Consider the following 19,142-nt stretch of genomic DNA (forward strand, 5'->3'; position numbering starts at 1 on the left):
CGTATTCCTGAAAATAGTTCTACTTCCTAGGCTTCTTTCTGTACCATCTTCTCTAGCCGAACACATTCCACTTTGGTTAATTTATCCTCTCATATGTACACCTGTCACCTTGATTCTGATCCCTTTCTTAATTATAACATCGAACATCATAATATCAAATGTAACTGATACACTGTATCTTACTTTTTAGTCTTAAAATTAGTTTGCCATTTATTTTAGGCTTGTTTTCGGCCAAATCGGCACTTTGTGTGACTCAGTCAGTGGACTGCCAACAAACCCCCTTTCATTTCCTTCTATTTTTGCTGAAAGGAGAAACTCCCAAGGTACTTCATTAGCAAACATGAAATGAATAAATAAACAGCACATGTACCAAAGGTAACAAAGATAAGCCACTGGCAGACTGTTAGCATTAAAACTGCAGAAGCACTAGGGACTCTTAGTGAGCTCTGAATGAATGCTGAGCACATGGGTAGCTGAGTTCCTTCCTTTATTTTGCATGCTCTGACCTTTCAGTACTTCCTTTTATCCTGTAATCAACCTCCTCATTCTTTCATTTATTTATGTTTCAAAATGTGCGACGCTACATTTACTACTTTGGATGACAGTCAATAAATATTTACTCACAACCTTGAACATATTCGCTGTTTTAAATATAATTCTTAAAAACAAAAACAAAGGTAGAAAAGACAACTCATTGCCAGATCAGCTAGCAAAATGGGAAGGTCAGAATATCAGTTTGCTCAGCTTAATTCCAACTTAAATATCATTCTATTCAGTGACCTTATAAATGACCAGAAGGAAATGATCAAGAATATCCTCTTCAGCCTTACCAGTGGTGGCACAGTGGATAGAGTGTCGAGCCAATGTCCCAGGTCCAAAGCCCCAAGGTCCCCGGCTTGAGCACGGGCTCATCCAGCTTGAGTGTGGGTCCCAGCTTGAGTGTGGAATTTTTAATATGGCTCCATGGTCACTGGCTTGAAGCCCAAGGTCACTGGCTCGTCTGGAGCTCCCCGGTCAAGGCATGTATGAGAAGCATCAATAAACAACTAAAGTGCTGCAACTATGACTTGATGTTTCTCATCTCTCTCTTCCCCACCCCTCTATCACTTAAAAAACAAAACAAAAAAACACCTCATCAGGCCCTGGCCAGGTAGCTCAGTTGAATAGAGCATCGTCCCAATATGCCAAGGTTGAGGGTTTGATCCCCCGTCGGGTTGATACAAGAATCAACCAATGAATGCATAAATAAATGAAACAACAAATTTATGTTTCTCTCTCTCTAAAAATCAATCAATAAATAAAAATTTTTGGTAATTAAAAGAAAACTTTTTTTAAAGAATATCAGATCATTATCAGATTTGTATTGATGAATCTAGATAGTCAAGGTTGCTAATGCTCAGAAAAATATGGATAAATTTCAAAACAATTCATTATTATGAAGAGTGATTCGACAAACTAAAGAAAATTCAATAGGGACAAGCAGCTTACTCAGGTTTAAAGAGTAACAACAGGATGTAACAGACAAGTTGGCTAGGTAAAAATAAAGAGAAAAAGCCTGCATTGTGGTGCAGGAGGGGCGCATATAAATAATAAGATAATGAGAGAAATGTGATAAAGTTTCTTTTTAAAGGAAATATGATACTGAGATTAATTAAAGTGTTACATAAAATTATAGATACCAGAGTTGGAAGACCATTATATGAAATCTCACCTGGTTGTTTTCATGATTTTTACAGCAGTAAAACATTTTTTTTCAAAAGAAGTTGCACACAGTTCTACCATAGTGAAGAACAGAAACGGGAGCTTCTCTGAGCAAAGGCGTGGCATAAAGCTCACCCCGCGGGACAGCGTCCTGCCTCACCCAGCCCCCACCCCGTCTGCCCCTGCCCGCAGCGGCCTCAGGAGGCCCTCGGGCTCCACAGTACTGAGCAGCAGCTACCTTCACTGCTGTTTACTTTGTTAGTTAAGCTCTAATTGCAAAAACAAACAAACCAACAAAACCCTGTTTAACAGAAATAAAAGATATCTAAGTGAGTACATTCATAAATAGTGCCCAGAATACACTGAAATATATGCGACTAAAATGGCATTAGCCCTGCATAATAGGAATAGATATCAATTCACAATCATGTGCCTCATATTCAAATATTATTAAAGAGACATTGGACAAATCAATGACTCAGAAGGATTCCCTCAGCAAGGACTTACCTCAAAATCTTGGTCACGGTACCTGTTTCTGAAATTTTCATTTCTATTCCAGGAGTCAGGACACCTATTCCGAGAGTCAACACTCCTGCTGCGATTGCTGGCGCAGCCATGGCACCTGCCACAGCCGCACCGGCAGCAGGTCTGACCGCCCATCGAGGTTCTGCGTAGGACAGGTCTTCAGATTTTCCCCGAGAGAGCGTAATAAGTATTGCAGAAGAAGTGCAGTGTCCAGAGCTACATATGCGACCAGATTCGGTTCCAGTGGGCTCAAATGTTGTCAGAGTGCAGCCAGAGGTCTTTGTTGACAGAAGAAGGTATCCCCAATGAGGGATTTTACCCAAACCAATATTCTATTTAATTAGAAAAAAATCCTTCATTGATTCAAAGGAAATTAAGCCCCTAATTTTTTCATCTCTCCAGCCAAAAGGATGATGTGATCCTATCTTGATGTCCTCAGGAAAACAAATGAGTATCACTGGCCACTGGAGACTTCTCTTTATTATGTGTATGATGTCACAAGAGCTTTAATTTCCCCATGTACTGCATTAGCCGGTAGGAATTCAGTTTGAAACATAAGGATGTCAAAGACCAATAACAGTAATTACTATTTATATAGAGCTTCATAGATGCTCCAAGCTCTACTACCCTAAGTGACCCCTTACGTCATGCTGGTCAGGATGATCACCGCCCGGATGTTCCTGAGAGAACTGGACCTGTCTTGACTGGAGCTGGAAACAGCATCCCAAAGGACTGCACTGAAATGGCTTCAGTCCTGGATGCTTTGAGTCTCAGACTGTTGTAAATATTTTTAATAATAAATGCAAGAAATTTATTTGGCCTGACCAGGTGGTGGCACAGTGACTAGAGCGTTGGGCTGGGACGTGGAGGACCCAGGTTTGAAACCCTAAAGTCGCTACTTGAGCGCGGTTCATCCGGCTTCAGCACGGGCTCACCAGCTTGAGTGCGGGGTCGCTGGCTTGAGCGTAGGATAACAGACGTGACCCCATGGTCACTAGCTTGAGCTGAAAGGTTGCTGGCTTGAGCCTAAGGTCTCTGGCTTAAGCAAGGGGTCACTCGGTCTGCTGTAGCCCCCTACTCAAGGCACATATGAGAAAGCAATCAATGAACAACTAAGGTGCTGCAACGAAGAATTGATGCTTCTCATCTCTCTCCCTTCCTGTCTGTCCCTATAGATCCCTCTCTCTGACTCTCTCTGTCAAAAAGTTTAAAAAAAAAAAGGATATTGGCCTGACCTGTGGTGGCGCAGTGGGATAAAGCGTTGACCTGGAACACTGAGGTTGCCGGTTCGAAACCCTGGGCTTGCCTGGTCAAGGCACATATGGGAGTTGATGCTTCCTGCTCCTCCCCTTCTCTCTCTCTCACTCCTCTCTCTCTAAAAAATCAATCAATAAATAAAATTTTTTTTTTTTTAAAAAAAGGATCTTTATTTGAACAAAGGGACTTAAAATATGCAAGAACAGAACTGGGATGAGGAGGAAGGGCATTTCAATTAAAGTTTTCTGAGAACTTTATTTCATTCCACTGCATGAGTGACCAAAAAGATGACTTTAATTTTAGTATGTGTGATGCTGAAGTGAGCACCCAAAAGATGACTTTAAAATTCTCCCTCCTGCTCCCACCTCCTCTGATTCTCCTCTCTAGTGATGGCAGAGAAGCATTTTGGTTTTTCACTACAGTTCCTACCCTGTCCTCCCCACATACACACACACAACCACACACACACACACACACACAACCACATAATAAATTTAAACCCTGCTTCAATACCAGAACATTACGTTATTTAAAAAGAAAAAGAACACAAAGGAGATTTAAAAAAATGTCCCATATAAGAATACATTTTTATCAATTCTGAATACCAATGATTGTCACTTTATCACAATACCTTCAACATGATAAACACCCAATACAAAAATGAGCAAACAACATGAAAAGATAATTCACTGAAGAAATACAAATGGCCAATAAACAAAAAAGAGCTGAACCTCACTCTTAATTGAAGAACTGTACATTTAAACAATAACATACCAAGAGATTGGCAAAATGAAAAAATTGATTACATACAACATTCATAAAATGGTAGAAAAATAGGCACATTTATTCACTTCAGTCAGGAGTCACTTTGGTTGGGAGCTTAGGTTGATAAAACCTTTCTACAGGTAATTTTATAGTACCTATAGCACTTAAAAATAAACATGCTTTTGCTTCAGCTAATTCAATTTCTAGAAAATTTATCCCACAGAAATACTTTCCAAAACACCCATAAGGACAGCATTGTTTATATTTTTTAAAAAAAGAAAGTGGAAACAACTTAAAGGTCCATAAAGATTGGTAAACTATATAATGTTACACTCATCACATTATACATTTGAAATACCATGTAGCAAATCAAAAGAGGCATATTTATAGATACTGACTTGGAAAGATGATCACAAAAATTGCTTAATAAAAAAAGAGAACTACATGCAGTGCATGATCCCTTTGGTCGCATAAATGGACACTTGATGTAAATGCATAAGAAAAGTCTGAAAGGAGAGACACCAAACTAGTTACCTTCAAGGGTAAAGAGAGAATTTAAGTCTTTATTTTGTATGTTTTAGTACTGTTGGAAATGTTTTCAGCAAGCAAATGGTATTTTGAAGAAAAATTAATAAATGTATCACTGCACTCTTAAAGAACTCATAAAACCCTAAACAGACAAAGCCTTCTAGTTTGGATTAATACAGGAAATGGACTGGCTGGTATATATTTATATGTTTGTTTGTTTATTTATTTACTATTTTTTTATTAAGTGAGAGGCAGGGAGGCAGAGACAGACTCCTGCATGCGCTCTGACCGGGAGCCACTTGGCAAGCCCCCTACCAGGTGATGCTCTGCCCATCTGAATGGGTTCCATTGCTCAAGCTACATTAGTGCCAGAGGTGGAGGCCACAGAGCCGTCCTCAGTGACTGGAGCCAACATCGCTCGAATTATTCGAGCCATGGCTATGGGAGAGGGGGAGAGAGAGTGTGAGATAGAGGTGGGGAAGGGGTGGAAAAGCATATGGTTGCTTCTCCTGTGGGTCCTGACAGGATATTGAACCCAGGCTCTACTGTTGAGCCAACCAGCCAGGGCCTATATGTTTATATATATATATATAGATATATATATATATACACACACACACACATATATGTAAATAAACAGCACCCACAGTCAATACCTCAAGGAAAGACAACACATGCACTTGAGGTGGAAAGAAAAACAAATCACTCATTGATTTCCTGCTACATCCTGGTGATGACAATACCTTTAGATGCAAAGTATCACAAACAGGTACAGATAATTTGTATTTTTCCAAAGCTGATTATTCAAAGGCAATCTTTTTCTTATAAGGTCAACACTTAACTTTTATGAGAAAAACAACTGTTATACCATATCCTGCTGTTTGTACTGCCATATTTATTGAATAGAATATTAAAGCAATATCCTCCAGCCTATAGAATGCCTAACTTGGGAAACCTCATGTGCAGCTAAGATAGCTCTTGATGCATACAGTAACACTAGGCTCTTTTGGAGACAAAGAACTGTTCCCTAGGCCACCATGCAACGTTGATCTTCGCAGCCCTTCAGCACTTGGAGGGGAAGGGTGGACTTATGCTCTGAAAATGGCCACGTGCTCCTCTGCTGCTCACACATGGCTTGCTTACGGGCAGGGGTGGGCAAAAGTAGACCTACAGTTGTGGGTATGCAAAACAGAATTTATTCTTATTTTATATTATTTATCAATTATTGTATTATTTGCATCACAACTGTAAACCTCTTTTGCCTACTCCTATGTATGTATTTGGTGAGCTTCCCTGCTCTACCTCCAAAAGCCTAAATAAACATTAAACTCATACTAGAGCTAAAATGCTGTACATTAGCAACAACACTATTTCCTATTATTTCTTACTGCAAACATCCAGCATTTCATTTGTGCAAAATTTACACTGTTCCAGTCATACAGATGCAGTCTAACCCTTAGGACCGTCTACCTAGTAAGGAAGGAGACTTGTAAATCAATATGGAAAGTGCTGAATTCAAGATACGTCCAAGGTAGGTGGCAACACAAAGAGGCAAATGAAGACCTTTTCTGGCAGAGATCACGAAGGAAGAGCAGTTTGAGCAGGATCTTAAGGCTGGAATAGGAATATGCAGGTAGGCAAAGGGAAAGATTTCCTGGGAATGGGAAGCAGTAGACATATACGTGAAGGAAGCTTGGGAACCAGGGCAGCCCCTCAGGCAATGCAGTCAGGCCTGGCACACTCTACAGCAAATCACAGAATCATAGAAAACTTACACATGCAGATCTAAACCATTTCATTTAACTTTAATCACAACTTACCCTAACTCATATCTGTGCATCCCTCCATCTTCAAAAAAAATTTTAACTAAGTAATATCTTCACATGGCTCAAAATTCAATATATGAAAAAGTACATAGTAAAAGGTCTCTCTCCCACCTGTGTCCCATATCTGCTTATTAATTATTGTTAGTTTTTCTTGTATTCTTCTGTATTTTTTTAAAGAATTTATTTATTTATTTTAGAGAGGAGAGAGAGAAAGAGAGAGAGAGAGAGAGAGAGAGAGAGAAGGGGGGAGGAGCAGGAAGCATCAACTCCTATATATGCCTTGACTAGGCAAGCCCAGGGTTTCGAACTGGCGACCTCAGTGTTCCAGGTTGAAGCTATATCCACTGCACCACCACAGGTCAAGCTTCTTCTGTAGTTTTTTAATGTATTTGTAAACAAAGATATATATTCCAACATTCTACTTTTACTCAAATTGTAACATGTTATACATATTGCTCTCTATTTTGATTTTTCCCCCTAACAGTGTAACAGTATAGTCTTTCAGATCAGTACTGATAGAGCATAGAGAATGCCCTGCCATGCAGACAGTCTGGAAAGGGCAGAAGAATTGAGGCTTGACCATAGACCTATCTGTGTGGATAAGACAGGTTCTGGGTGGAACAGGGTGTGTGAAATGATCGTGAGATCCCACTAATGATCAAAGCAAAGATTTGCAAATAGATAGATTCAAGGGCTCAGCAGTCTCTAATTACAACACCAGATGGCGCTAGAAATTTAAGATAAAATACCAATAGAAGGTGAAATGTAGAGTTTGAATGGATGGATGATACTATTAAGTCATTTAAGGACATCACTATTGGGAAGGCCCAATCTTAGTAAATGATGTCTCAGTCTCAGGGTTAGAGGTAGGGGTTAAATTTCAGTATGTCGAAGGTCCTACTTCTTGCATGATGTTTTCAGAACTCTCATTGGTGAGATTAGCAGCCTGGGTGACTTGAGACAAAATGTGCAAGCTCAGTGATCGATGCTCACATATGTGTACTAGGCCAGCCCTATGTGGAGAAGACACAATACTATGCCCCATGGGATGAGGCAGGGTTGAAGTGGGGGTGAACAAGTCTGAGGCCTCGGAAGTATTTCATGTTTTGAACTTGATCTGTTCTAGGAAATGGGGTAAGGCTGGGAATTGGGCATTCAGGGAAAAATCAGTAGACCTGTATGGAGCAGGAGCTAGAGGGAGAGAGAGAAAGGAGAAACAATGGGAGTGGGAACAGAAGTAGTTGTACATCACCTCTCCAGGTGGCCAGCCACCTGGGAAATGTGGGAAATGAACGTATCAGAAAATGTTTTTTCCTTTCTGCCTCAACTGGAATAACTAGGCAAGAAACTGGAAAATGCTCCACTTTGACAATTATAAGATTAACCGGGCAATAAAAAAACTGCCAAAGTGACTATGGTAGAAACATCTCTGAGGTAGCTGAGACTAAGCAGACACTTGTACATTTGGATGGTTTGGGAGCATCCCAAACTCACAGATGTCTCCTGAAAGATAGGGCAGAGAAGCTTGAACAAGAATCAAAATCTGTACAACTGACTTCACCAGGAGCAACGCTGATTTGGCAAGATTTCTTCTCTAGAGCTTACAGTTACATTTGTTTATTCAAGGTTTTTTGGGGGGAGAGGATTATTTTTCCTTTTAAAAAGTACACACACACACTTATACTCATGAACACTCACATACACTTGCAGGCAATGGGAAATAGAGGCTTTATCCAGGTCATCAAGAATAAAAGAATCTAAATGGTTAATGCAAATTGTTTTTTGCTTGAATTAATAAAAATAATTGCTGTACCTGCTTATTCCATTTTATTTTTTGAACATGGCTCCAGAATTAAATTAAAATACAATTTCACATATAATCACTTAGTCACATATACTTTTCTAGATCAAAATAAGTGAACAGAACTGAAGGGGATTTTTTACTGGAAATCATTGAAATGCTCATGAAGGTGATTGCCTTACTGAAGATGCTAATTATAATTAACAATACATTGATTGCTATTCTTGTTATATTATTTTTTTTTTAAAGAAATGCTTTAATTATTAAAGCATGCTCCTTCATGTTCTGGAGCATCCTTTAAGTGGTATTAAATGTGTTAATACCACTTTGTAGTAGAATTAATACATTTTTATTTACAAAATAATTTGTCATAAATACAAATATAAGTCCATGTATGAAAATAAATATAGCAAAACACATATGACCTATGATGTTAATCTTCTCTTATATGCAAAGAAAGAATTATTCAACATATGTATCGCATATTTTTTAATGATACCACTTCTTTATGCTTTTCTATCATATGAAAAATGGTCTGTTATAAATATAAATATTTCTATATAAATGTATCTTCTACTCTAAAACAGTAAACACTTTATGTAGCCATCTAAAAGATAAATTGTTTTGTGTAAATAAATGTAAAATCCCTGGTAGTTTTTATATTTAAATTCTATGATTTAAACTCTAGTATTATTCTGTTTTGATTTGTAGTTCCACTTTTTTCCCTAGTTGATGTATATATGCATTTGAGAGGCAACTATCTTTGTAATTATAAATCCATGTTTTTATTTACACAAGCAGGTATGGTAAATGTGTTATTTTAATTGAAGGATTCAATATGGTATTTTTAGCTTTAAGGAACATCTACGGAATTTTAACAGCATGTTAAACAAATAAACAGACATAATAACATAGAATGTTCAGAAGAAATATAGAGAGATGGGTAAGACAAATAGCTTAATTTCAATGCAAATAAAAAATTTAAGCATTCATTTTCATAAGTAGATTTAACTCAGAGGGCTAGATCAACTCAGCAATCTGAGGAAGAATTTATGGCCTTCTACATGGGAGAGACTCAAAGGTGTCACTGACCGAACTGCCTAGCAAATCTGCTGAATCTCACAGGAAATGACCAGGCTCACTGTGGAGAGCGGACTAAGAGAAAGGTACTTTGAAGGTATGGGAGGTACCCTGGCACTCACAGTAGGTAGGAAATCTAAGTGGAGTTAACTTTTGTTTCCCAATAATACTGGCCAGACCGGTGTATGGGGAAGTCCTGCACTTCTGAGAATGTTCTAGGTACACCCTGGTCTCAACAGACATAAAGACGAGAACACATCAACCGGAAAGAGAGGCTCTGTTTACTGCCTCCTCCTTCCCCCAGCCCTAGCAGAACGTGCAAAGGAGAAAGATCAGGAGAGCCAAAGGCCAGAGAGCAGGAGTGTGAAAGAGGGATGATGGAGGGGCAGAGAGGGCAGAGAGAGGGACAGTGAGAGAGACAGCAGGCAGACCCGGAAGCGGACCTGGAGCCAGCTTTTCCTGTTGTGGTGTTTGACCACCTTGGAGCACAAGGTACAGTAGAGAGCACAGAGGTGCCTGGCCGACCGTTTCAGGTGACACTTGGGGACACTGTAGCCAGAATGACATTGTGTCTCTGCTTGCTCCCTTCTTCAAGTTTCTGCCCTGCTTCTAGTTGCTCTGTCTCCATCCTGCACTGGATTCCCTGACATCTGTTTCTGCTCCAAGCCTCTGCCTTTCCCACGGGTACTCACTGGCCGCCTCCCTGCCTCCTCGCAGCACTGCCTCTCTGGCTTGGCCTTGGGGCCTCTCCCGTGGGCTACCCAGTGCCCAGGGCTTCCTGACTGCGTCCTGGGAGAGCGAGGCAGGGTTCAGAGACTATGGCCAGCGGGATGTCAGTACCTAGGGAAGACACAGCTAGCGCTGGACTGCACGCTAAGGGAGAGGCACTGCAGAGCCTTCGAAGTCATCCTTCTTAGTGAATTTACTTTGGCTCCAGCTCTAAATGCTGCCATCGACTGTTACCTGTCCTTCTGTAAACATTATAAGATATTTAATAGCATGTTACTTACAGAATTATTTTTATTTTAAGTTATTAAAGAACAAATGTGGCAAGCCACTTAAAACTCTGGCTAGGGCCAGTGACTAGATTTATCAGGTTTTGTTACCCGTTACAAACTGTTTCTTAAAAAGGAAAAAGAACGAAATACAAAATCAATTTGAAAGCAAGTATAAATGACTGTAAGCTGGGTTATTTAATTATTTTAATTTAAATTTTATTTTTTAATTTTTACATTTTATATTTCTGCTACTCTGATTAATATTACGCTAATTTGAGTTAGGAAGCATTCTTTGTTGAATTTCCCTACCTACTTTTGTCATATTCTAATAAAATATGAGCTAATAATCTCATCATGTCCTCTTTTCTTACTACTTTATATCAGGTTGGGGAAAGCAAAATAATTACGTCAGATCTTTTGCGCAAACATCTGGATATTAAGAAGCAACTACTGATATCTATAATAACAACTCTAAATGTCTTACAGTAGGAAGTAGTAAAAATGCTTTTCATGGAAAAGAATCACTAATTCCAGATATTGATGTCACCTCACTTTGTCCAGCTTCGAATCAGAGCACAGCCTGGGTGGAACCAGCAGCCAGGACAGGGAGGAAGAACCCCTGAGGCAGCAAAGGGCACGGACTCACGCTCACCGCTCACCCCCCCCCCGAGGCGCCTGACTCATGATGACGGTGCTTTGACATATAATGCTCTTTTTACCATCTACCATCTTACCCTTCTTTTTAAACACGTGTTTTTTCCATCAGACAGGGGTTATTTCACAGTGTTTTAATTCATTAAAGTGTTTGTTTCAAGCAGCTAGATATCAGAAATGCAGCATTACCTTTTTAAATAACCCCGGCTCTGCAGGTGAAGGCCCGGGCGCCTCACTGGCGGTGTGCAAGGACTGGGGTTCCCCACTGCGCAAGGTCAGTCCCTGCTGCTCCCCCACCACCAGGTCTCCAGCCACCACTCCATCCAACGCTCTGTAAAGAGTGGAAACACAGCTATGTCAAAAACCTATCAAGAACAATGAAAACTCAAGAAAGCCAAAGGCACATTTTATGTATACGGCTGATCCTTGAACAACACAATCTGATCTTGTATGCAGATTTTTTTTTCAATGCTGGTGGTCCTCCATACCCATGGGTTTCACAACCATGGATTTAACCAACTGCCCATCAAAAACAGTAACTGTGATCAGCAGTTGGGAGTCCATGGAGGTAGAAAGCCAACCGTATATATTGTTCCGTGCCATTCTATATACGGGACTTGAGTATCTGTGGACTTTGGTTTCCAAGGGGGGTCCTGGAACCAATTCTCAATGGATACTGAAGGCCAACTGTAAGATTTTGAGGAGTCAAAAATGTTGGGGGGGGGAGCCAAATTGCTTTTGATTGCACGGAGGTCAGTATCCCTAACTCCTGCATTGTTCAAGGGTCAACTCTATTTCCAATCAGTCAAAATAATGAATCAGTCTTCAAAATCTACACAGAATAGTAGATAATTTGGTACTTTTAGAACACACTTATAAATAAACCTTAATGACTTCACCATGTGGCTAACTGAATTCTTTTAAACCCCATGCAGAAAACAAATTAGAGATAGGTAGGTAAAAAAACTGATTTTGTTCAGCTATCCCTCCATGTGCCTCAGAAGAAGCCGCTCCTGGCTGGTCAATCGCGATTGACCTAATGCTAGTGTCTCTTTCCCCTCATCGGCACTTGATTTAGACACACGCCCATACATATCTCTCTTGCTGACATTACCACATTGATTTGGCCAATGAGATTTGAGGAAGTCTGCTGAAAAACCTAGAGGAGCGTTCTTTCTCTTAAAAGAAGGACTGTAGAGCCTGACCTGTGGTGGCACAGTGGATAAAGCATCAACCTGGAATTCTGAGGTTGCTGGTTCAAAACCCTGGTTTCCCTGGTCAAGGCACACATGGGAGTTGATGTTTCCTGCTCCTCCTCCCCTTCTCTCTCTCTCCTCTCTAAAATGAATAAATAAAAATCTTTTTTTTAAAAAAGTATATATATCATATATAAAAAAAGAACTATAAAAATAGTTCTCTTCCCAGCAGGCCAGGGTCATGCCAGGATGTAAGGAATGTGACAGCCACCTGGGGACCATAAGTGGTATTATGTTAAGGAGAATTGATGGAGGAGAAATCAGGGCAGAAATATGAGATTGAGTCTTCAAATATGTTGTTGAGCAGCTGAATTAACCAATCCTAGATCTGCCCTAGAGCTGAAGTTCTTGTTATGTTACATAATAAATGTCCCATACATTAAGTCATTTTGTGTTGGGTGTTCTCTGTTATCTGTAATTGAGCATCTTAACAGATATAGGCATGTATATATTTCTTAAGTGTATAATTAAGGCTGGGGATAAGGATGCTGAAGCAAGATAAGGGCTTTGAATGAAGAACACTAATGAAGTAGAAAGAAAACTAAAAATTCAGGGCTTTAATATTTCACAGAAGAAATAGAAGCTTTTGCGGAATTTATAGAATGTGTGAAAGAGGAAAAGATAATTAAGGTAAAGTAATAATACTCCAGAAAAGCAGAAAGACATTCATAAATCAATAGGGTAATGTCAGCAAGAGAGAGAAGTATGGGCATAATTTGGAGAACTCAATTGTATACATCTTTATTTTGAAAAACATTTTGTGTATTATAGGAAATGTGAAGATATATTAGCAGAAATAATTCCCTTATGTTTCCCCCAATTGCCATAAAATATTTGTATTATAGTAAAGATAATTTAATTGATATCAAAGGGAACTAAAATAAAAACAAACATTTTTTTAGCCCCGGCACCATTTCACTCTGCATAAGTAACCACTCTTAACAGTTTCCTCCTGCAAGATTTTGTATCACATATAAGCACTTAAAAATACATTTCTACCTCTGAAATAAAGTGCTGAAAGATAACCTTTGAGGCAAATTTCCCCCAGGAATTTGAGTCAGTACCCATGAAGGGAGAGAGAAAACACCTTTAGGAGAATTTAGATGACAACCAAAAAGTATCTTAAAGTTGAGAAGGTGATATAGTCTTAACATGGATGTGTAATCTATTTTTACAACAGTAATTGTTCCACTGGCCCTAACCCAGAGTGCTCACCTGTCCTCCTGCTCACAAAGAAGCCAAGAGGAGCAGCAAGCAAGAGAAAAGACCTGTAGGACTCAGAAACTGATTCCACCACTGCGGTCTTATAAACTGTACAAGTAAACCAGAAATTCATAGGAAGTCTGCCACTCTTAATATGTTTCCATTCTGGAGAAAAACACATGTGCCCATTGGATGAATCAAGAGGGAGGAGATAAAAGCAAACTACCCTCACGCTTCCTAATTGTTGGAGGTGGGTGCCCCAAAATAGATTTCAATCGTCCTGCTATATACTTACATACGGTGTGATTAAAAGCTGGCAAAAGTGCACTTTCCATAATTTTGTTGTGATCCAATCCCTGCCTACAGTACAGGATCCTTTTGCATGCAAGTAACATGGAGTCCAACTCATAGAAGCCCAATCAAAAATTAAATTTATGATCACATAGCCCTGGCCGGTTGGCTCAGCGGTAGAGCGTCGGCCTAGCGTGCGGAGGACCCGGGTTCGATTCCCGGCCAGGGCACATAGGAGAAGCGCCCATTTGCTTCTCCACCCCTCCGCCGTGCTTTCCTCTCTGTCTCTCTCTTCCCCTCCCGCAGCCAAGGCTCCATTGGAGCAAAGATGGCCCGGGAGCTGGGGATGGCTCTGTGGCCTCTGCCCCAGGCGCTAGAGTGGCTCTGGTCGCAACATGGCGACGCCCAGGATGGGCAGAGCATCGCCCCCTGGTGGGCAGAGCGTCGCCCCATGGTGGGCGTGCCGGGTGGATCCCGGTCGGGCGCATGCGGGAGTCTGTCTGACTGTCTCTCCCTGTTTCCAGCTTCAGAAAAAAAAAAAAAAAAAAAATTTATGATCACATAGAAAACAACATGGGTGAACTCAGCTCATTTAATCAGTTTGTTCAGTTGCTGCTGTGGTCATGGCTGCTACAGTGCTGCTCATCACGTACAGACGTGATAGTTCCAGAGATGACAAGATGATCTCTTCCTGTGAATCCCTCTTAGTGGTGAGGGCATCTGCCCCTAAAGTCACCTGACTTCTCTAACTGTTTCATCCCTATACGAAGCCCATCGCTGGGCTGAGCCCCTGTGGCTGGGGCCTGAAAGACATCACTGTGCAGAGAGTGGGCTTCTGTACAGACGGGGTTTGATTACAGAAAAAAGGAGTAGGGGAGGGAGTGAAAATGAATGCTGGTGTGCGTCATGTCACCTCCCTTGGTGTTGAAACATGTTCCCCACACTTAGTAGTTGGTAGACGCAGAGTCAGAACCTATCATGATTGAACTTGAGTTATTAAAGCAGAAACTTTGATGATTTTGGCCTTGTAGCACGTAGAACCTAAGAAGCCTGCTTGTCCTCCTGATTTGGGGGATGAACTAACAAAGACAGCATGCTATCCAAGGGTCAATTCTATACGCTTGGGATCATCATGAAAGGTAGGGTTTTTTCTCAAGCACCAGAAAAAGGGGAGGACTCTTGCAGATAGTCCAGGGAAGGTCCTTGCTCCACCCATGATTCTGAAACAGGAAATGCTGAGTGTGGTAGTGCAGCCAACCACCTCTGACCTCCCTTTGAGGGGAGGAGGAAAAGGAAGTGTTGGCTGACTTCCCTTTCCTCCTGACCCAGATCCCGGCTGTGCAGCTGTGCGCCTGGTCACAGGTGCCATTATTTCAAAGTCGGCTCCGGCCTGACCTGTGGTGGCTCAGTGGATAAAGCATTGACCTGGAATGCTGAGGTCACCGGTTCAAAACCCTGCACTTGTCTGGTCCAGGCACATATGGGAGTTGATGCTTCCTGCTCCTCCCCACTTCTCTCTCTCTCTCTCTCTCTCTCTCTCTCTCTCTTTCCTCTCTAAAATGAATAAGTAAAAATAAAAAAATAAAAATAAAATAAGTTTAAAACAAAGTCAGCTCCAGGCTTCGGTGGGGAGGTAGAAGGCTGCAGGAGGGCAGCGAGGGCTTGGCGAGCAGAGCTCAGCTTCGGGACAGCTTCTCGCCAGCCCCTGGTGCGCAGGCAGCCCACGAGCACCTCCCAGTTTCTCTCCAGTGTCAGAACAGGACTCCCACCCACAGCAAGCCTACTGCACAAGTTTGTCTGCAGAAGCACAATCTTCACAAAATATTACACAGAAGTAATAGACCGGCCCTGGCCGGTTGGCTCAGTGGTAGAGCGTCGGCCTGGCGTGCAGAAGTCCCGGGTTCGATTCCCGGCCAGGGCACATAGGAGAGGCGCCCATCTGCTTCTTCACCCCTCCCCCTCTCCTTCCTCTCTGTCTCTCTCTTCCCCTCCCGCAGCCAAGGCTCCATTGGAGCAAAGATGGCCCGGGCGCTGGGGATGGCTCCTTGGCCTCCGCCCCAGGTGCTAGAGTGGCTCTGGTCGCAACAGAGCGACGCCCCGGAGGGGCAGAGCATCGCCCCCTGGTGGGCAGAGCGTCGCCCCCTGGTGGGTGTGCTGGGTGGATCCCAGTCGGGCGCATGCGGGAGTCTGTCTGACTGTCTCTCCCCGTTTCCAGCTTCAGAAAAATACAAAAAAAAAAAAAAAAGAAGTAATAAACCTACAATCATGCTGGAAGGTCTCTAGGCCCTAAGTTAACATTTTAAACAATCTCTAGCATCCATTCTTCCAGAAAGCATTTTTAGACATCCTACTATGGGCCATACGTCAAAATAAAAGAGAGCAAACCCACTCCCTGCCCTACAAGGCATTATGTATGGTCTCATTGACATAAGGGCTCATCAAGTGGGCAGGATATCCTAATTTCAAATAATAGTTTCATATGGAGCAAGATGCAGATACGTCTCCCTAGCCTAAAAACCAACCTTTATAAGTATCTGCAACAGGAAAGGCCAATTGCAAAGTTTAGTTTGTCTTTCCCAAAGAGTAAATTTTAGTCTGAGTTCTGATAAGTAGGTTACAGGAGGTCCTATGAAAGGCTAAACTTAGGCCCTGGACAGTTTGTTCAATGGATACAGTATCAGCATGGTGTATGGACATCCCAGGTTCAATTCCTGGTCAGGGCACACAAGAGAAGCGACCACCTGCTTCTCTCCCTCTTCTCTCCCTCTTCCCCTCCCGTAGCTCAGCCGGTGGCTGGATAGGTTCGGATTCAGGCATGAGCCCTGGGCGCTGAGGATGGTTCAGTAGATTCAAGCATCTGCCCAGACAGGGGTTGCTGGGTAGATCCCAGTCGGAGTGCAAGCAGGAGTCTGTCTCACTACCTCCCCTCCTCTCACTTAAAAGAAAGATAGAAAGAAAGGCTAAGTTTGGCTATGTGGTGCGAAATTTACGATTTGTACATGAATGAAAGTAGTTCCCTTTGTGAATAGTCAGAACTGATCTTTTATTAAGGACAACACCTTTTATTAACAACAACTAACTGGTCTTTTATTAAGAATTAAAAAAAAAAAAAAAGACAGAATAAAATAAAATCTCCCAAATGCTGTATACTGGTCTGAAGTTTTAGCAGAGGATAATTTATTAATATGCTAATTATAATCTATACTGCTCTTTTTTCCTTTTCTGGGAGCACAGAGAGTGTCACCAGAGGGAGAGAGCTGTGGTGTTGGGGACCTCGTCCCACTCAGACTCAGAAGCGAGTGGGTCCCGGCCAGCTCATCCCGCTACGCTCTGTTTCCTTTTGACTTGGCTTGCTTTGCAAACCCAGACTGCCTTCTCTCTGGAGACAATTAATAATGGCAAGATTGTTTACCCTTTCCTAAGTTAAAAAGAACCACATAGCTATTGCCAGACAAATCCAAGCTTTGTGAAGCTTGAAGCTTACAGAATTTGGGTGGCCCTCTTAAAGAAAAGAACAAAATATTTTGCTTTTTCAAAATGTGTAGCACTAGGGGGTCTCCTGAGGCATTGGGAGCAACCCCTGATACTTATGCCGCATTTGCTTCCTAGGAATCTGCCTCGGGTTTTCGTATTTTGGTCTACTCCTTCAAGTTGTTCCTCCAGCATTTTCAAATGCGTAGCCCAAGATAAAGCAAGTTAAATGGGTGTTTCTATCTGATGATTCTTGCTTCAGAGATAGCATAAATGTAAAATAATAAAATGTGACACCAAAGATACAAGTTTAACTATAAGGTATAAATTGAGGCTGTACTGCCACCTATTGTCTACTCAAAGAATTACTAGTGTGTTCTAAATGGAGTGGTGATTTGGAAGTTACCAGAAAGTGCCTTCACCCACACTGAGTTATTTCCTCACAAGAGCTTCAAACACCGGATATTAAATCCATTGTTGTGAATTAAGGCAGTGCTTGTAAGGCTATGTAAACTCCTGGCCACAAAGAAGATAGAAAACTCTTAATTTACTAACAAACAGAACAGCGTGTGTAGTATTTCTTTGCTACAACTACTAAGCCAGTAGAAAGGCCCCTAGTGACTATTGGTGCAGATCTGGAGACCCTGGCTTTGAGAAAGCAGGAGACTGAGAGCTGGGGGTCTGCTGGCTACCCCTGTGTATGGAACAGGAAGCTTCTACTCCCAGGCTCACAAAGAGGCATCCAATAACAGTGTGAGATGACAGAGCCGTGCAAATCTGTCCTGTCTCCAAAACAGAACAAAGCAAAACAAACAAACAAAATCCCCACAAACCTATTTCCCTTGAAAAATCAAGAGTGCCCAATTTATAAGAAAGAGTTTTTCCCCTCCAGAAGTAATGTTGTATTCAAATTTCTATTGTTCTCAGCTGAATAAAAGATGAAATATGGCAATGGTATGCCTACGGATCTCAGAGTCGTGCCAGCCTGACCACTAGCTACGCAATCCTGGGATAATTAGCTCACCTGCAAAGTGAGGATTATAATCAGATTATCATGAAAATTAAATTAGGCCATACTCATAAAACGCTTAGCTTAGTACTGGCACATAGTAGGTGCTTAATAAGTAGCAGCGACTTTAATTATGTATGTGGATGCCAGCTGACGTTTTCTGGATAATAACTTACTAGATACCATGTGTCTGACTAGCAAATTTTATCCGGCTCAACTATGAAGTGATATCAAAATGAGAATGTCTGAGTTGGAAGATACTTTAGAGATAATCTAGTGGCCCAGCCATCTCATTTTGCAGGTAAGCTCATTGAGGCTCAGAACATTCACTGTTCAAAGTCACAGGGCCCATTAATAGCAGAGTAGGGGGTAGACACCTCCAGCCCTGATTCCCAGTTCAGAGACTCATTTCAAATTCTCTGCAGATGAGTTTCATTAATAAAAAATCCCCACTTTGGTGGAGAAAGGGAATAAAATTATCTGTGCTCATTTAAGTTTTAAAAATCCAAAACATCCTTATAATTTTATCAGTATATGGAATACCTACATTAATATAAATATTAATACAAGTATACTGCCAACAAAAATTAAGGGATATTTTATGGCTTCATATTCATTTTGAAATATCCTCTAATTTTTGTAAACAGTATATTTAGCGGCAGCAACTGGTATGTAATAGTTTTTAATGCAGAACCTCTGCCATCTAGTGGTTGCACAAGAGCATCGATCGTTTTTAGTTAGCAGTTTTATAAAAAGTAACACTGGGGCCATTAGCCT

At 41.3% G+C, this 19,142-nt stretch overlaps 1 protein-coding gene across 3 annotated transcripts in view; it reads right to left on the bottom strand.

Moving 5' to 3' along the window:
• Positions 1 to 19,142, bottom strand: part of CRYBG1 (crystallin beta-gamma domain containing 1) — a 207,396-nt gene that overhangs the window by 112,189 nt on the left and 76,065 nt on the right. For all 3 annotated transcript variants that reach the window (XM_066373556.1, XM_066373559.1, XM_066373558.1), the window contains exon 2: positions 11,325 to 11,466. In XM_066373556.1, coding sequence (XP_066229653.1) covers positions 11,325 to 11,466 — 142 coding nt within the window. The remainder of the gene's footprint in view (positions 1 to 11,324; positions 11,467 to 19,142) is intronic.

This window comes from Saccopteryx leptura, chromosome 3 (genome assembly GCF_036850995.1).
Source record: "Saccopteryx leptura isolate mSacLep1 chromosome 3, mSacLep1_pri_phased_curated, whole genome shotgun sequence".
NCBI lineage: Eukaryota > Metazoa > Chordata > Mammalia > Chiroptera > Emballonuridae > Saccopteryx > Saccopteryx leptura.